The following is a 17847-nucleotide window of genomic DNA, read 5'->3' on the forward strand; positions in this document are numbered from 1 at the left end:
TTCTCTGCTTCCAGGACGGAGCTGCACCTGCACCAGCTGGCAGACAGCAGCTCCTTCGGCCTGGGCGTATGGCCTAAGGTAAGGAGGAGGTCCTCCTGGGGGGTGTGAGGGTGTCTGTGTCCCCCTGGCCCGGATGAGAGCCTGATGGAGGGGTTTCCTGCATGACTCTTCTCCTTTGCTGGTGGGGTACGTGGTTGGCAAGGATTGGTCATGTGGGGGATGCAAGGGTTGCCTTCGCGGGGGCCTGGGCTGGTAGGGTAACTGGGACTTGTACACATAAGGGGAACCAGGAGGTGGTATACAGAGAGGTAAGCACGCAGGCTCTGGGCTCAAACCTTGGCTCTGACACTTATTAGATACATGACCACAGACCCAACCTCTCTGAACACTTGTCTCCTCTTCGGTCAAATAATGCGAATGGTAGTCTCTGCCTCATTGGGTCGGGGTGAGGGGTAAACTAAATGATGAACGTGAAGTGTGGCGCACAGGGCTTGGCCTAGATCCATCAACCAGGGACTCTTAGTAAATATTATTGGTGATTCGCATGGGTAGGGGCAGTCAGAGACAGCTTCCTGGAAATGGGCTCTGTGAGCTGGACTTGGAGAGATGGTAGCCACTTGTTTAAAAAAGCCAGGTGTTGACTTGTTTATTCTTTTATTCATTTGTTTATATCTTAACAATTGTTTTCTGAGTCACCCCCAACCCCACTATACCTACCACCAGCTCCCATGCTAGGCCTGGACTAAGTGCTGGGATTATGGCCTCTGTTCATGAATTTTTACTCTATCCGGAGAGATGGATGCCAGTATTAATGCAGTCGTGTGAGATACGAATATGCCAGATGTTGGCTGAGATGCTGTGGGCACCAGAGGGTGGTTGAAAGAGCTACTTGGTCTCAGTCAGAGAAGGCTTTTTAGCTCCAGGGACATTTGACAGGGTTTTGAGGGATGAATAGGAGTTCACCATGGAAGGGAGGTTAGATAATTTCCACGCCAAAGCCTTTTTAACAAAGATACAATCTGGGAAATAAATAGTGCTGGAATAATGGGGGAATCCTCATGTCAAAAATGGATTTCAATCCATAACCTCACACCATACTCAGATGTGAACAGAGAATGGATTATAGGCCCAAATGTAAAACTTAAAGCCATACAATTTCTAGAACAAAATAAGGGGAAAATTTATCTGGCTTTGTTTTGGGCAAAGGTTTCTTAGATATGCCACCAAATACACAGTCCATAAGAAGACAAACAGAAAAATTGTATTTCATCAAAATGAAGAACTTCTGTTCTTTGAAAGATACTGTTAATATGAAAATACAAGCCACGAACTGGGAAACAATATTTTCAAATCACGTATCTGAGAAAGTATTTGAATCCGGAATATGATAGATGACTGTCTAAACACATAGGTACAACCTGACAAAAAAAGACGGGCAAAAGATTTCAACATACATTTTGCCAAAGAAGACGCATGGATGGTCGATAATGTGCGTGAATATAGGCTGCACATCGCTAGTCATTAAAGGAATTCAAACTGAAGCCATGATACGTTACCACTGCACAATCACGAGAATGTCTGCATTTTAAACGATCGACCATACCAAGTGCTGGCGACAATTTGGGGCAGCCGGGACTCTCCCACGTTGCTGGAGGGGCTGTAGAAAGTACAACTATTTGGGAAAAGAGTCTCTTAAGAGAGAAAACCTACATTTTCTGCATGATACGCTAGTGTTCTCTTAGGTATTTTTTTTTAAAGATTTTATTTATTTATTCGACAGAGATAGAGACAGCCAGCAAGAGAGGGAACACAAGCAGGGGGAAGTGGGAGAGGAAGAAGCAGGCTCCCAGTGGAGGAGCCTGATGTGGGGCTCGATCCCATAACGCTGGGATCACTCCCTGAGCCGAAGGCAGACGCCTAACCGCTCTGCCACCCAGGTGCCCCTCTCTTAGGTATTTATACAGGAAAATGCAAGTGCATGTCCAGACAAAGGTTTTGATGTGACAGTTCTCGGCAATTTTATTCGTAACAGCCCAAACCTAGCAATGTCTAATAAACGGTGAGTGGCTGTTGGATATCGATGAAGATTGTATATGAGTCAGCCATAAAAATCAATGAGCAACTGGCATATCCAAGAACAGGACGGCTCTCAAAATAACTACGCCGAGTGAGAAATCTCCAATGAGGGACGCCTGGGTGGTTCAGTGGGTTAAGCCTCTGCCTTCGGCTCAGGTCATGATCCCAGGGTCGTGGGATCAAGTCCTGCATAGGACTCCTTGCTCGGCGGGGAGTCTGCGTCTCCCTCTGCCTGCTGCTCCCCTTGCTTGTGCTCTCTCGCTCTCATGAATAAGTGGATAAAATCTTAAAAAAAAAAAAAGAAAGAAAAGAAAAATCTCTGATGAAAGAGACAATAACTGTATGTGAAACTCTATAAATAGCAGACTGACCAACAGTGACAGAAGATAGGGCAGTGGTTGCCTGGGCATTGGGTGGGGGCAGGAGGAGGGGAGAAAGGATGATAAAAGGGAACTTTTGGGGGGTGATGGATATGTTCATTGTCTTTATTATGGGTGATAATTTCATGCGTATCAGATTATACCTTTTAAAGATGAGAAGTTTATCCTTTGTCAATTACACTTTAAGGAAGCTGTCTACACACACACACACACACACACACACACACACACACTGCTGGGTACTCTCCACAGAATTCGGATTCAGCAGGTCTGGGGCAGGGCCTTGGAATCTGCATTCCTCACAAGTTCCCAAGTGATGCTTCTGCGGCTGGTCGGAGGAACCCCCGCCCCCCAAGAACCAGGGACACAGAGCTGATTTCTCAGTAGCAGTAAGAAGATGCAGCCATTCCATCTTTAAATTCCGGGGGCTGATCCATTCTTCTTCCAACACCCCGTTTCGCTGGCAGGCATCCACAGTATGGTTTTCTTCCAGACCCTTTCTCCCCATGACTGGGGAACTGTTAGAAGCCCAGACCTTGACCGTGACCGCACAGGATGAGAGGTTATCCCAGCGCTGGGCTTTCCGGTTTGCGTTAATGAATTTTGGCCAACTGTGTCCATCTGAGTGCACGAGAGGATTGTTTTTGAGGGGACCAGCCCCAGCCTGGTCCTCGTGGGCTCTCCCCAGCCTGACTTTTTGTTAACAGTCTGCACACAGGAACGGGTCACAGTGGGAATCCGTGTCAGGAAGGCTTTTGAAGTAGATTTCTTTTTTTGTGTGTTCCTGGGGGGTGTTTTCTTTAGACCAGTTGATTTGTGGGAACTGGTAGGGTGTTCCTTTGTTCTCTCTCCGCGACCTGGCAGGTATCCAGGGAAACTTTCCTCGGTGTTCTAAGAACAAAAATAAAGTCTGAAAGCTCACTGCTCTTTGATCCCAGCCTGGGCTCGTTTTTCTGGGGCTGGGTGGTCCCAGGACTGACTCAGTAAGGGCATTTGGTGGTCAGGAAATACCCCCCAAGAACGGGAGTTGCTAAGTACAAGCCCCCCAAGTTGCCAGATTGAGAGCACAGAAATACAGGATGCCCAGAACTTCATCTTGTAACGGATCTAATGTACAGCATGGTGACTATCGTTCATAATCGTGTTTATGGCATATGTCAAATTTTCTAGGAGAGTGGATCTTAAGTGTTCTCACCACACACAAAAAATGGTAACTGTGTGAAGTGACGGGTGTCTGCAATCATTTCAGAACGTGCACATATATCAAATCATCACATTGTCGTACACCTAAAATATACAATTTTTATCTGTCAATTATAATTCAGTAAAACTAAAAAAAAAAAAAAACCCTGCAGGATGCCCAGTTAAATTTGAACTTCAGATAAACATAGAATAATTTTTTTAGTATAATTATGCCCCTAATCCTGCATGGGCAGGCCTGGAAGGTTGGAGTCATATCAGAGAAGGCTGCCTGGAGGAGGTGAGCCCGAGAGTGAAGTTGGACAGGGGCAGTGAGGCCAGCATTCCTGCTCCACCAGATATTACAGGGAAATGTACTAAACCATTACCCATCGTTTATCAGAGATTCAAATTGAACTACATGTCCTGCATTTCATCTGGCAATTCTTTAGCTCAATTCATTCCTGGCTGAGCTTTCTTCTGCCTCCTCCTTAGCCAGTCCCGCTGACTCCGATTGGTTCTGCCCTGACTTCATCTGTAGACCGTGGCTTTCACTGTTCCCTGAGCCTGAGAATTCACTGATGACCGTGGTTAAGAAATGGGTCCTGGAGTCTGATAAATCCAGGTTCAAATTCCAGGACCAGATGGGTGGCCTTAAGCAGGGTGACTTCAATTCCCTGGGCGTCAGTTTCCTCAAAGGTAAAGCTGGGATGCTAATAGTCCCCCTTGCTCCCAAGTTAAATGAGATGAAACCCATCAAGTACTTAGACACTCAGTTTGGACACACAGGGTCAGGTGGGTGGGACAAAGCCTCAGGGGCCCACGAGGCCCCCAGTTCAGCCCCCTTGGCAGTACACACCTTGTTTTTTGTCTCGTTGGGCTTATCTCTGTCCTCTAGTTTATATTTTTAATATAACATTTATTTTTAGGGGCGTCTGGCTGGCTCAGTTAGTGGATCACGTGACTCTTGATCTCAGGGTCATGGGTTTGAGCCCCACGTTGGGTGTAGAGATTACTTTAAAAAATATATATATACACACACACACACACATATAGAGAGAGAGAGAATATATATACATTATATATATACAACCATATACTATATATAATATATATAACATTAATTTTTTCAAAATTAATTAATGTACACTTCCTGTGAAAAAATTAGAAAAAAGCATACAGGCAAAACCGAAATGATCTCACATACACTCACACAAAAGCATAGGCGCCCATAACTTCGCCATCCGGAGACATCCATTGGTAACATGTTTACAGATCTGCTCTCGGCGTTTTTTCTATGAATATTTGATATAGTTCATAACAGACTGGATGTCATGAAAACTTTCACAAACAATATCTTTAATGACCAGACAGATGTTCCGAGGGGAGTCAGGATTCCCCGAACTGTTTCCCTCATGTTGTCCATTTAATGAAAAGGTTCTAAACCCTTTCTGTAGTTCTTAATAATGAGATAATAAATATCTTTGTGCATCTCGGGGTCATGAGTTTGAGCCCCGTGTTGGGTGTAGAGATCACTTTAAAAAATATATATATATGTATATATATATATTTTGTTGTTGTTGTTCTTAATAGCCTGGGCCTCTGTGCCAATATCACTGTTCCCCGCTTCCCAGCCCCCCGACCAGGGAGAGACCTCCTGTTATACGTGTGTGTGATCTCGTTGATAACAATCTGTCATCGTGTTTTTTGCTTATTCTCTGTCTCCCCACCATCCTAAGGTCCAAGAAGGTGGGGGTCTTCACTGCTTGTGTATTTTACGAGGCCTAGCACTGAGCCGGGCACATGGTAATAATAAACGTTTGTTGAGTGAATAAACGAACGAGCAGACCCCACTCCCCACAACTTGGCTAATCGCATCTTTTCAATTTTCTGAATTTTGCAGAACTGTATCAATTGCACTTTAATGTATCCCGCTGTGTCTTCAAAGGCATTTCCTGGGGCTTTGGGGACCTCATGTCTCTCTTTGGATCCATTGCCTGCGTCCTGGGAGCTGAGGTGTTTGCGGGGAATCACAGAGGAGCTCGGAGAAGGGAATCCGAGAGTTTGGGGCTCTGCTTCCTCAGCCGGCAGGGCCTCTGGGGTCCTCCGATGTGGGATTAGTGGCCAGGTGGGCCTGGTGCAGGGGGTGGATAAACTCTGCCTCGCCGTCCATGACTCTGATTCGGGGACACTAACTGGCAGCTCGTTGACATTGACTCTTCAGTGGATATTTATTGATCTCGTGTCCCAGGCACTGGCACAGAGATAACCCAGCTGGGTCTCTGTCATGAAGAACTCACGGTTTTGGAGGCGGGTGGGGGCTGCCAATGGCCACAGTAGCAGATCATTTGAAGCCAGAATGACAGGTGCTTGAACGAGAGGTGTGTGTCGGCTGAGGCCAGGCTGGGAGGGGTAGAGGCGTATCAAGGAAGGTTGCCCGGAGGAGGTGAGCATGAGCTGGTCTGGTGGTGCACTGAGTGAGTTGGACAGGGGCAGTGAGGCCAGCATCCCTGCTCCACTGAGCGCCCGATGCAAAGGGGAAGACGGAGCGTGGCTGCAGAGCCCAGGATGAGGCGCGGGGCCGTCAGCTGGAGCAGGGCCCCCGGGGTTGGAAGCGCGGAGCCCCGCAGGCTGGTACGAGACCCCGGTGGCCGCCTCCGCTCACTGACTGTCAGTCCCAGCTCCTGGTCCCTGCCCTGTGGCCTTGCTGCCTGCCACTTTCCGCTTTTAAATGGGACTTATTTCAGATCTGCCAGGCACCGGGACTCATTTGAAATCACAAAGCTTTCATATTATTTTCTTCTCTGTAATTTATTTTTCTGCAACCTAGCCTGATTTTTTTTTTTTTAAAGTGCCCAGCAGCAGTGATAATAATAATAATCCTTGCCTCCCAGCAGTTTGCTTCTGGCTGTTACCTTCCAGGCTTTGGTCCAAGGGATGTTTATTTTTTATAAGCCAGTTGTCAACTGTGGAGGAATGGTCTCTAAATGGGAAGTTGGGGGGATCACACACTCTTGTAAGGGGCTCTGCCCAGAACCCTCGCTTCCTTAATCCCCCTGATGGTCCTTTGAGCAAAGGGATTATTATCACAACTGTTTTTCAGAAGCAGTAACCGGGCTCAGAGAGGTGAAGTGACTTGCCTAAGAACACACAGCTAGGAAGTGGTAGAGGCAGGGCTGGACCTGACCCCCAATCTGGCACTATTGTCCGTCCCCCTCTGTTGCCTCAATCCTGTGTCGTGGCTGAAGACCATGTGCTCTGGGGTCTGACCGACTGTGCACTCTTGGGTCATTTATCCTCAGTGTTTGCACCCGTGGAATGGGTACAGTCATACTCAGCTGCTTGGTCTGCTCCTAGCAGTGGAGGCCCCGTAGAGTATCTGGCAAGCAGTAATTTTCCTCCTCCCCAGCTGGGTGGCTTTGGGCAAGGGCCTAACCCTCTCTGAGCCTCAGTTTCCTCCTCTGTCAGTCACTTATAAAGTAAAAGTACCCTAGTACAGTGCAGCAGGTGCTCGATTCATGTTTCCTCTTCTCCCTCCTTCAATGGGCTCCCAGGGCCCAGGGAGGGTGTGAAACGCTCAGATTGAGCATGAGGACAGAACGGCTCTGGTATGGGGAGCTCCAGGCTCCGGGCTGACCCCATCCTGCCCTCCCCACGTTCTCCAGGAGGTTCACCCACTGGCGTGGGCACCGATGTGTCTTTTGCAAGTGTTCAGCATTTTCCTGCTAGAGCCGACCTCTGGGAAGAGGGTGCTCGCGTGCCAGCTTTCCCTTGGCCAAGGAGGCCTCTGGTAGGCATGGGCTCCATCAGAGAGCAGCGTCCAGCTGTAGCCTGAGGCTCCCCACTGCCCGTCGCTCGGCAAGACAGGCCTGCACGACCGACCTCAGGGTTCTCGGCACCCAAAGCACCACGCTCCCCCAGCCTTGCACCCTTCTGCTTGGAGACTCTTCCTGTCCCCGCCCCCGCCCCCGCCCCCGCCCCCCCAGCGCCCATGTCCCCTCGTTCATTCTGTTTGCTTCACGCACCACTACATCCAGGAAGCCTCGGACCTCCCCCGGCCCCCCAGAGTCTCCCAGTCCTCTCTCCCCCACCCCTGCACTCACTCCGTCATTCCGTTTGCACATTGGTCCCCGTCATTGATCTGGGAGCCTCTCAAGGGCAGGGCCATGCCGGGTTCACCTTCCGTGGAGTGCTGGGCATGCACTTGGGCAGCAGGGGGGGAGGGTGTCCCAGAAAGCAGAACAGCCCAGATAAAGGCACAGCCGGAGAGACGCAGTGGTGCTCCGGGACCAGCATTTGTTCGGCACCACTATGTGCCGGGGCTCTGTGCTGGGTGCTTTACACACGACTCATTTATTCCTTACAGTGGCCCTGGGAGGAGGGCGGGCTGTGATTTCCATTCTACGGAAGTGGAAACTGAGGACCAGCCAGGGCAAGAGATCCTGCGGCACAAAGTCACCATGTTGGGAGCACAGAGTCCAGGGAACGTCCAGCTCTGTCTGACTCCAAATCCAAAGCTGGCCTCTCTCAGCATTGTAGGAATCTCGGGGTGCTCTAAGCACAGCCCAGTCTAATGTGGAGAGAGCATTCTGGACTTTTTTTTTCCTTCTCGCTAAATTACCTGCAGTCTTTGGTTGACCTTGAGTCTTTGATTGCCTCAGATAAACTCTGGGCATGGTGTGAGTTGGCCTTTTTTTCCATTATTTTATTTAATTTTTTAATATTTATTTTTTTGTTTATTTATTTATTTGAGAGAGGGAGAGAGAGTACAAGCAGGAGGCGGGGCAGAGGCAGAGGGAGAAGCAGACTCCCCACCCAGCAGGGAGCCCGACCTGGGGCTCAATCCCAGGACCCCTGGGATCATGACCTGAGCCAAAGGCAGATGCTTAACCGACTGAGCCACCCAGGGACTCCCAATTTTTTTTTTTAATTGAGGTGAGGCATAAAGCATATAAAGTGCACTCATTTTAAGCCACTAACTCAGTGATGATGATATTCTTAACCACAACCTGTAGCCGCAGCCCAGATCAACACCTAGAATGTTCCCGATCATTCTGATAAAGCCTCGCTCCCTCGAGTCTCTTTGCCTTCAGGCATGTCCCTCCCATTGCAGAGTCATCAGCCTGATGTGTCTTTCCAGAGGCTCCTTTGGCCCGTGCTCGAACCTCGCAGGGATGCGAGTCCCGTGGTGCGGAGTCTCTGCTCTCTGGCTTCTCTGGCTCAGCCCGGGTCTGTGGGATTCAGGCGTGTGGTCGCACGCCCCCCGCGGCTCGTTCTTGTTCACTGGCGGCTGATACTCCAGCACTGTGCCCTGGCTCCACGGCCCTTTGCTTATCCCTCCTCCCATGCATAGACCTTTGGGCTGTGACTTGCCGCATCCCACTAACTTCACCGATCTCTCCGTGCACGGCTGGGATGCAAGGAGTGGCTTACATCCCAGCATTAGGCGGAGGTGTTTGCTTCCCTGGAAATGCAAGGAATTGTAAACATGGTCCTGATCCTAAATGTCTGGTCCCTCTATGTTCTGTTGCAACAGAGCTGTGGGCAGGGGCGGGGGGGGGAGGGGAGGGGAGGGAGAGAAACATTAAGCTTTAGGGAAAGTTTCTCCTTCTCTTCACACGAGCTAAGTGGCAGATGATGGAGTCCGCCTGTAATTTAAAGTCAAATGCTCAGAGCTGACAGTGGCGGCCATAATAAATGTGTTGCCACTGTCCTTTTGGTGTCCTTTCGCGGCTGCTTTGAAATCTCATAAATAACCGAGAGCATGTTGGTAAGACGCCTTCCTTTCCTCCGTCTGCTCCAGCGGAGCAGCTGTGGTTGCTAGGTTGAGCTCCTGGTTGCTAGGGATTTTGTGGTCCTGTGGTGGCCCAGAAATATGATGGATCAGTGGAACATGCTTTTGCTATTAATTGAAATATTTTCACAGCGAATCTCTCAATGTCACTGCATGCTTTGACGCCGTCCCAATTGGTTGCTAGGCTTCTTTCCTAGTTAGAAGTGGCTCGAAGGGAGGGGACAAGAGACCTGGACTGGGCATCAGAAAAGCCAGATTCTCGTTCTGCATCTGATACTAATTTGCTGTGTGACCTTGGGCCGGTGTTCTCCCCTCTCTGGGCATTGGGTTCTGCAAAATGCAAGGACCTGCCCGCTTTGACAGCCTACAGTTCATCGCCCACGCTCTGTAAGAGGGCCAAGTGCAAATCAGCTCCTCATTATCTGCTGGTGGATTAGTGACAAAAGAATTCTTGTCCCCAGCTCACTTCCTCTCAGCCCAGCAGGTTTCTGGGCTGAGTCTCCTTGGCCAGATGGTGTGTGCAGGAGTTGCAGACTAATTTTAATATTCAATCAAACATAATTGGGATCATAAATCTGAAAAAGAAAAAAACAACACCCTACAACCCATACACATCTGATCATGTCACTTTCTCTTTCCTCCCGCTTAAAAATCTTGGGCAGTCTCCCATCACTTGCGCTGGGGATGGTGAACTGATTCCACTTGGGTTGCCGAGGCAGATCTGTTGGTGTCGGCTGCAACGGGGGGTGTCCTGAGAAGAACCGGGGACCCACTGGGTTGCTGCGGGCTCTTGATTGATTACTGATCTCTGCCACAGGTGCGGGAGTACAGATAGGGGTCTATACTGCGTGTCTGCCCGTCGTGGTTGGACTTTAAAGCCCGTGCCCTTAACATCATGGGTGAGGCCTTCACAACTGGCACCTGCCAGCTTCTCAAACTTTCTCTCTTCTCTGTCGGCCCCACCTCCAAAAATACCTGCTTCTGTGCCCGCATTCAGTGGCTCACCTGTTGTCTCCTCAGATCTCCTTTGGTCACGTCGTTCCCTCTGCTTGTCCGGACTTATTGCATTAAATTGGTCGATGATGCCTATTTATCTTCCAAATTCAATCTCGGGTTTCTTTCGCCTTCTATGACCATCTCTTTGGCGCTTTTGGGTGGGATCCACGAGCACCTTCCCACCTCAGAGATCCCACTGTTCCCCACTCATACCCGGACTCCGGTCATGCCTCCTTCCACTGCTCCCTTGAGAGGCCCTCCTGGTCAAGTTCGGGCTTCCCCCGGCTTTGCATCCTTAGGGCCCCGTATGGAGCAGAGCCTCAAAAACAAATCTCCAGAACGAACACACGGATGCACAAAAATCACAGCCCATTCCAAGGTCAGAGAGAAACAATTTCTAGAACTTTTCCTGCAGTCAGAGCCCTGGGTGTCAACCAGCACAGCCTAACTGTGGGTAATTTACCGCACTAATAAAGCGACTGCATGTTTTCCCCAAGTGTGAGCCCCGAGCTGGCACCTCGCCTTTTCTCCACCCTCATGGCCTCTTCCTCTCTCCCTTTGCTCTCAGCCTGAAGACAAGCAGAAGGCAGTGGCCGCCTTTGCCCAGCTCCGCTGTGCCCTGGAGACGCTGGGCATTTCGGAGGGCGAGCAGCGAGCCATTTGGCGGGTGTTGGCAGCCATCTACCACCTCGGGGCGGCGGGGGCCTGCAAAGGTACGTCCTTCCTGCCGAGCTCACCTGCGCGGCCAGCTGTCTGCGTTGGCAGGTGCCTGACAAGGCCCTTCTCTCCATGAGGCGGGACAGGGTCAATCTGTCATCTTCTGTGTCGCTGGGAACTGTTCCCTGGGAGGCTGCCGGACGGGGCGCGGTGAGATGGAAACGGGGCTGGGTTTTTCAAGGAAACCTTGCAGACCGGCATTGTCCAGGGGAACTTTCTGTGATGGCGGAGGTGTTCTCCGTGTGTGTGGTCCAGAACCAGCCCCGAGCTGCACGTGGCTACTGAGCACCTGACAGGCGGCTAGTGCAAGAGAGGGGTGGAATATTTAATTGCATAATGTAAATTACATTTACATTAACATAAATTTAAATGGCCATATGGGACCAGCGGCCACTGCATTGAGCGTGGAAGCTCTAGAACACTTGAGAGATAGCTGGGTCCAAGCAAGAAAGGTGCTGTGTTTCTATTAGACATCTTGGATATACTCCCCTACCTTACGTGCTGAAGCTTACCCAGCCATCCTTCTTCTCCTGAGTCAGCTCCCTGCCCTGAATTGTCTGTTTACTGATCATTCCTACTTCAACTTGCTTTTGCAAGTGGTTCTGGTCTTCCCTCTTGCCCTCACCCCTCCCTAGCCGATCCTGTGTGACAGCATTTCTGTCCCTGTTTCTCTATTCTTCCTGTTTGCCAGTCTTTTTTTTTTTTTGCTTGGACGGTTGCAGTAGTCTCATTGCTAATGTCTGCGTTCCTCCCTCAGCCCATCTTCATTGTGACCCTTCGGCTCTCTTCTAGAAAACGTAGGCCTATTGTGCCATTCTCCTGCTTAGAATCCTCCCAAGGCTCTCCCTTGCCTGCGAAGTCAAGTAAAATTCCTTGACTTGGCATTCAAGGCTCCTCACTTCCCTAACCAATTTCTCTGGTCTCTTTTGGCACTGTAAAAAGTCCCGGGGAGACAGTGGAGATCAAGAGCCGTGTGGTTCCTGCCTTCCTGAGGATCGTGATGCCTTGTATTGTGATTGTGACCTTGTCTAGCTCTTTCTAGTAGGGAGTGACTTCCTTGGCTCCTAGGGCATAGAGTTGGGATTTACTTGTTGAATGAATATATGTGAATTGAGGTCTGTCCTCTGGGGCCGTGTACCAACTCCGGCTGACATTCTGGGTCATTTGTCTGTGGGCAGCAGACTTCTGGAAAATGCTCTTGTATCATTCCTGCCATCCCCACACTCCTGGGCCTTGGGGCCCATTCTTTCAGTTCTCGTACATGTGAGCTTCATGTATTGGCCCACTGATTTCATTTTGGAAATTTCTAGAAGTTATGTTGAGTCAGAAATCAGTAAGGTAGGGATCCCCCAGTTGGTCCAAACCAAGGACAGACATGCTTGACTCAGTAAAGGTGAAAAATCAAATGCCACTTACCTTTCCAAAAATCAGTCGTGGGCCAGGTTCAACATGTTGGCTAATGGGGCATCACTACCATTTCGCCCGTGGGACTGTAATGTCTCTCTCAGCTTCCTTGTCACCAAGACCAATGTGAGTCATGCACACCATGGTGTGAGAACGTGGCCCCATCTCCAACCTGAGCTGCTTTGCTTTCCCTGCAAAGCTCTAATCCTGGTAAAATCTCTACTTCTGCAATTGGCTTTGTCCCCAGGAAGGGTCAGCAAACTATGGCTTGTAGGGCTAAATCCAGTCTGCTTTTGGGCAGCAATAAGCTAAAAATAGTTTTTACATTTCAATTAGATGAATATCTATCTATCTATCTACCTACCTCCCTATCTGTAATATTGGGGGATGTGTGAAAATTCTATGGTGTTCAAATTATAGTATCTATAAAGTTTTATTGGAACACGGTCGTGCCCCTTCATTTACACATCTATGGCTACATTCCTGCCACAATGGCACAGTTGAGAGTTGAGACAAAGGTGGTGTGGCCTGCAAAGCCTCAAATAATTACTATTCTATAGCTCTTTACGGAAGAAGCTGGCCCATCCCATCCTGCACCATCCCATGGAAGAGCACAGCGACTGGGGGGCTTCGTGCCTCCAAAGTGCCTGCTTGATTTGTTCCGAAGAAACTCCTCCACCCCCCTTAGACTGAGCCAGACCAGAGAGAGGATGTTAGGAATCCGGCCCTGCCCCCAACTTGATGTGTGACCTTCAGCAAGTCACCTCTGTCTCTCTGGTCGCAGTTTTAGCAGACGTGACATTCCGCGTTTGAGCCAGACTCAAGGTTCTTAATCTAGCGAATTTGTTTTCTGACCGTTCTGGAGGCTGGAAGTTCAAGGTCAAGGTGCCAGCAGGGTTGGTTTCTCCCAAGGCCTCCGTCCTGGGCTGCAGAGGCTTGCCTTCCCGCCGTGTCCTCACCTGGCTGGCCCTCCACTCCTGTGTGTGCCCGCGTCGGTGTCCTGATCTCCTCTTCTGATTAGGACACCAATCGCATTGGATTAGGGCCCACCCCTAGGACCTCATTTTACCTTAATTACTGCGTGAAAGCCTCGATCGACAAACACAGTCACAATTTGAAGTCCTGGGAGTTAGTACTTTAACATGCAGATTTGGGGAGGACATAATTCAGCCCATAACACAGCCCCATCCCTGAGATGAGCCAACATCTACTTTGCGCCCAGACCTGGCAGAGGGAGGGATGCGAGGGGCTGTGAAAATAGGGTCCCTCCTTGTGAATTTATCATCTTATTAGCAGACAGGAGGCTTCCTAACCGGGACCACCAGCCAGCTTTGGGAGCTGACTGGGTCGAGGCTGGGATTGCAGAGGTCAGAGCAGGAAAGCCCCGAAAGTTCGGAGTCGGGACGTCCGCAGGCTGGGGATGAGTTGAAGGAAGCAAGCCTGTGTTACAGGTTGCAAAGCTGAGATTCTCGGTGCAATTAAACAGGATCGAACACCAGACTTGTCTGAGCTTGGGTGGTCTCCTCTTTCAATGGGCAGAGAATGGGGTTGATGGGAGGATCAAATGCAATATGGGAGAGGAAGCTGAACCAGACTGGGTCCCCTAAAGTAGACCCCGAGACAAAGATTTGGGTGCCCATGTCCTTCTGGGAGGGGATCAGCGCTAGGGGAGGGAGACAGGGCAGGGGAGGCAGGGGATATCACGTGCTTTACTGAGCGCATCACCTCTGGGTGACCGGAGCGCAGCTCCAGGGGGACCTCTGGGCGACTCGGAGGAATGTGGCTCCCAGTTGTATTACCTGGGAGATGAGGGAGCCGCGATATTTACCCACCACCTCCTGCTTCTCCCTGGTTGAAGGTTGCTCCCAGAAGGCATTAACACCCGCACTGCCAGCCTGTCCCGCACTTGAGCTGAGCATGTGCCTGCAGCCAGAGACAGCAGAGGCACAGACAGGCACCCGCAGTGCCAGACCAGGGACGTGTATGGGGAGGCAGGTCTGGGATGGCCAAGGCAAGGGCTGGTAGATTGGTCATCAGTAGTGGCTAGCTCAAGGCAATCCTTCAGCAGAAGGCGAGTCTAGGATTTTGTTGTCAATCCCAGCGTAGGTGACTCTCTCCAGGTGGCCCAGCTGGTTCCTCCTGGCTGCACGGAGCTGACACAGGATTGATTGCACCCCCCTCCCCACGCCCCAGGCATTCTGCAAGGTCTGCAGACGGGTGGGATCTGCCTTTCGATTGCTACTGTCAGCTTCAACCCTCTCTACCTCCGATACCACAACACAGAGGCCAACAGAGCCCCCTGGCCCACTGACTGGTGACCAGAGGAGTTTGGTCCGTGGGGTTTCTCCCCCTGGGTCCTGTGGGATGCCCCCCCCCACACCGATGTGGGCTCGGGGACCTGACCCATACCTGTAGCTGCCTGTAACGATAAAAGGGAAAGTCACATTTATAAATATTTTATTAATACATGATTATGGCAATAATTTCTCCCAGCCTCCCCCCACCCCACCTTATAAATTATTTTAAGAGGAGCTGCCGTCAGTCTGCCTGGGAGGCCTGCCCGATGATTTACTTACTATATATTCTGTTCTGGAAGATTTCATAATAGGTTTGCTCTCAAATCAGCTATTAAGAATTTCAAAGTCATATATAAATGTCTTTGCTTTGTGTCATAACAGATCATTTTGAAATATATTAAGAATCATTTCCATTAATCAGGTTTTTTTTTTTTTCACTAAAATGATGATCTCCTCCCAGCATGCGTGGCTTCCTTATTTTGAGAGACCTGATCTTATTTTTAAAAACCAATGTCAGTCCCTGTGGGGAGATTTTGGGGCTCATAGCCGGACTCTGGGTTTTTCAACTGTTAGGGTAACGACAACAGCCACCACAACTATCGGTTTAGTGTTTGACAGTTTCAAAACCAATTGTACCTCGACAGTGCCCCTTGACCGGATTCCATTCGTGCCCTAACCTGGTGAGGACCAACATTGCCATGGGCAGGAGTCCCGAGTCAGCCTGCTGGGTGCCAGCTTTGTCCAGGGCTCCCCAAGCCTCAGTTTTCTGCTCTATAAAATGGAGCCAAGAGTGGCCCTCAGCTCGCAGGCTCATTGTGGGGACTGATTGGGTCAGTGCCCAAAAGTGTGGGGCACAGGACTTGGCTCGTGAAGTGTGGGCTCAGAAGTGTTTGCTGTCATGCATTTCCCTCTGATGGCTCAGAGAACAGAGATTCAGAGAAAGTACGGGTTTTACCTGACATTGCACAGCAAGTATGTTCCAGAGTGAGGTGTGGAGGCTCGGCCGGTCAGTCTCCCTGCAAATACCCCTCCGCTGTCCTCACCTCTGCAACAGGCCACGAGGGTCATCTCCTAATGCAGAACCGATTTGGTTTTCTGGGCTCTGGGCTGCGAGCTTCTAGACGTGGTCACTGCAGCCTTAGAACAGCCTGGGGGTGAGGTCTATTATGCTGCCCATCTTACAGATGGTGAAACTGAGGCTGGCCAGAGCTTTGGCCATATCTGCCAGGGCACACAACTAAAGTCAGAGGTGGGGATTGGGACCCAGGTCTTCCCAAGCTCTGGGCCCAAACTTGGGGACCACACCTCCTGCCTCTCTTGCGGGGTGCAATGCTGCCTCTGTCCTCATGGGCTCCCAAAGGGCTGGTGGGATCATTTTCTCAGCAGGGCTCACTGAATTGCTTCCGACACAAAATGTGTTGGGTTTTCCTTAGGCCAACCCATTCTCTGATTCTCCAGACACCAACTGGGTGTCCTACAATTCAATTCGATTCAATGCAGACGCTGGAGTCCATGCAGACCCCACAGGTTAAGGGCTCAGTCCCACAGGCCTGCCCGACCTCAGACACAGACCACGCATTTGGGGAACCTGTACTTCCGACCAACCAGCTATAAAGTCGGGGACTTCCCATCCCCCCTCAGCTTTGATATTTGCCAGAAAAGCTCCCAGAACCCAGGAAGGCACTTTGCTTACGTTTATCTATTTATTATAAAGGTTACAATGCAGGAACAGCCAAGTGCAAGAGGTGTGTAGGGCGAGGCATGGGGCAGGGGCTTCCCTTCCCTCTCTGGTACGACCCCCAGCCCCACCCCCAGGTCCTCAATGTGTTTACCAACCCGGGAGCTCTCAGAATTCTGTAGTTTGGGGTTTTTACGGTGGTTTTATTATTTAGGCGTGATGGATGAAGTCATTGGCCACTGGTGATACATTACTCAGCCTCCAGCCCTCTCCCCTCCTCGGAGGTCAGGGGGCGAGGCTGAAAGTTCTAGAAGTTATAAACTTCTTTTTTTTTTTTTTAAGATTTTATTTATTTATTTGACAGAGATAGAGACAGCCAGCGAGAGAGGGAACACAAGCAGGGGGAGTGGGAGAGGAAGAAGCAGGCTCATAGCGGAGGAGCCTGATGTGGGGCTCGATCCCATAACGCCGGGATCACGCCCTGAGCCGAAGGCAGACGCTCAACCGCTGTGCCACCCAGGTGCCCCAAAAGTTATAAACTTCTAATCATGCCTTGGTCTTCCCGGAGACCAGCCTTTTCCTGAAGCTATTGAGGACCCCCGCCCCCACCGCCCCGCACACCAGACCCAGCCAACCATTAGCGTGCAAAAGCCCTCCACACTCCGGAGATGCCGAGGGTTTTGGGGGTTGCGTGCCAGGGACCGGGGACAAAGACCAAACGTGTATTAACCACAAGTGCCAAGCCCGTGCCGCGGCCCCCAGACCTGGTGGCCCCATGAAAGGCCACTGAGCCATGTGGGTGGTCCCAGGTTGACAGGGGCCCCAGGCGACCTCAGATCACCACAGGTTTCCGGTTTGCTCATGGCCTCCTCTTTGTTTGAACCTCCAGCTCCTACGTCATACACGGCCCCGGCATCACTCCTTGGGGCTGCTCTGAGCCTCCTCCTTTGGGAGGGTGTCATACCCTGTTCTTTCTGAAGCCCCCTTAGGCCCCCTCAGACCCCCTGAGTTCCTGCCAAGTTCTCCCACCATGCCTCTCCCTGACCCCCTTCTCCATCCCCTTGGCCCCTGTGACATGGCGGCCTTTATCCCGGGAGGCTGGCTGCCTGGAGGGGTGGGGGTGCTGTGGACCACCCCGCCATCAGCTGTGCCCTGGGCAGCCTGGAAACCAGAGGCTTGCCTTCCCCCAGGATGTGGAGGGGGAAGGACACGGGAGTTCTGCCGTCAGCCAGTTCTGGTTCGGATTTCAGCTTGGCCTTTTATCAGCATGGTGTGACCTTGGCCAAATTATGGAAGCTTCCTGAGCCTCGGATGAGGGAAAGGAGA

The 17847-nt window shown here is 50.7% G+C and overlaps 1 protein-coding gene across 1 annotated transcript in view; it reads left to right on the forward strand.

Moving 5' to 3' along the window:
* MYO18B (myosin XVIIIB) overlaps window positions 1–17847 on the forward strand; it is a 232926-nt gene that overhangs the window by 18439 nt on the left and 196640 nt on the right. Inside the window, exons 10-11 of the mRNA XM_008686684.2 lie at window positions 15–78; window positions 10994–11138. Coding sequence (XP_008684906.2) covers window positions 15–78; window positions 10994–11138 — 209 coding nt within the window. The remainder of the gene's footprint in view (window positions 1–14; window positions 79–10993; window positions 11139–17847) is intronic.

The sequence above is a fragment of the Ursus maritimus genome, unplaced genomic scaffold, assembly GCF_017311325.1.
Source record: "Ursus maritimus isolate PB19 unplaced genomic scaffold, ASM1731132v1 scaffold_33, whole genome shotgun sequence".
In the NCBI taxonomy this organism is placed as follows: domain Eukaryota; kingdom Metazoa; phylum Chordata; class Mammalia; order Carnivora; family Ursidae; genus Ursus; species Ursus maritimus.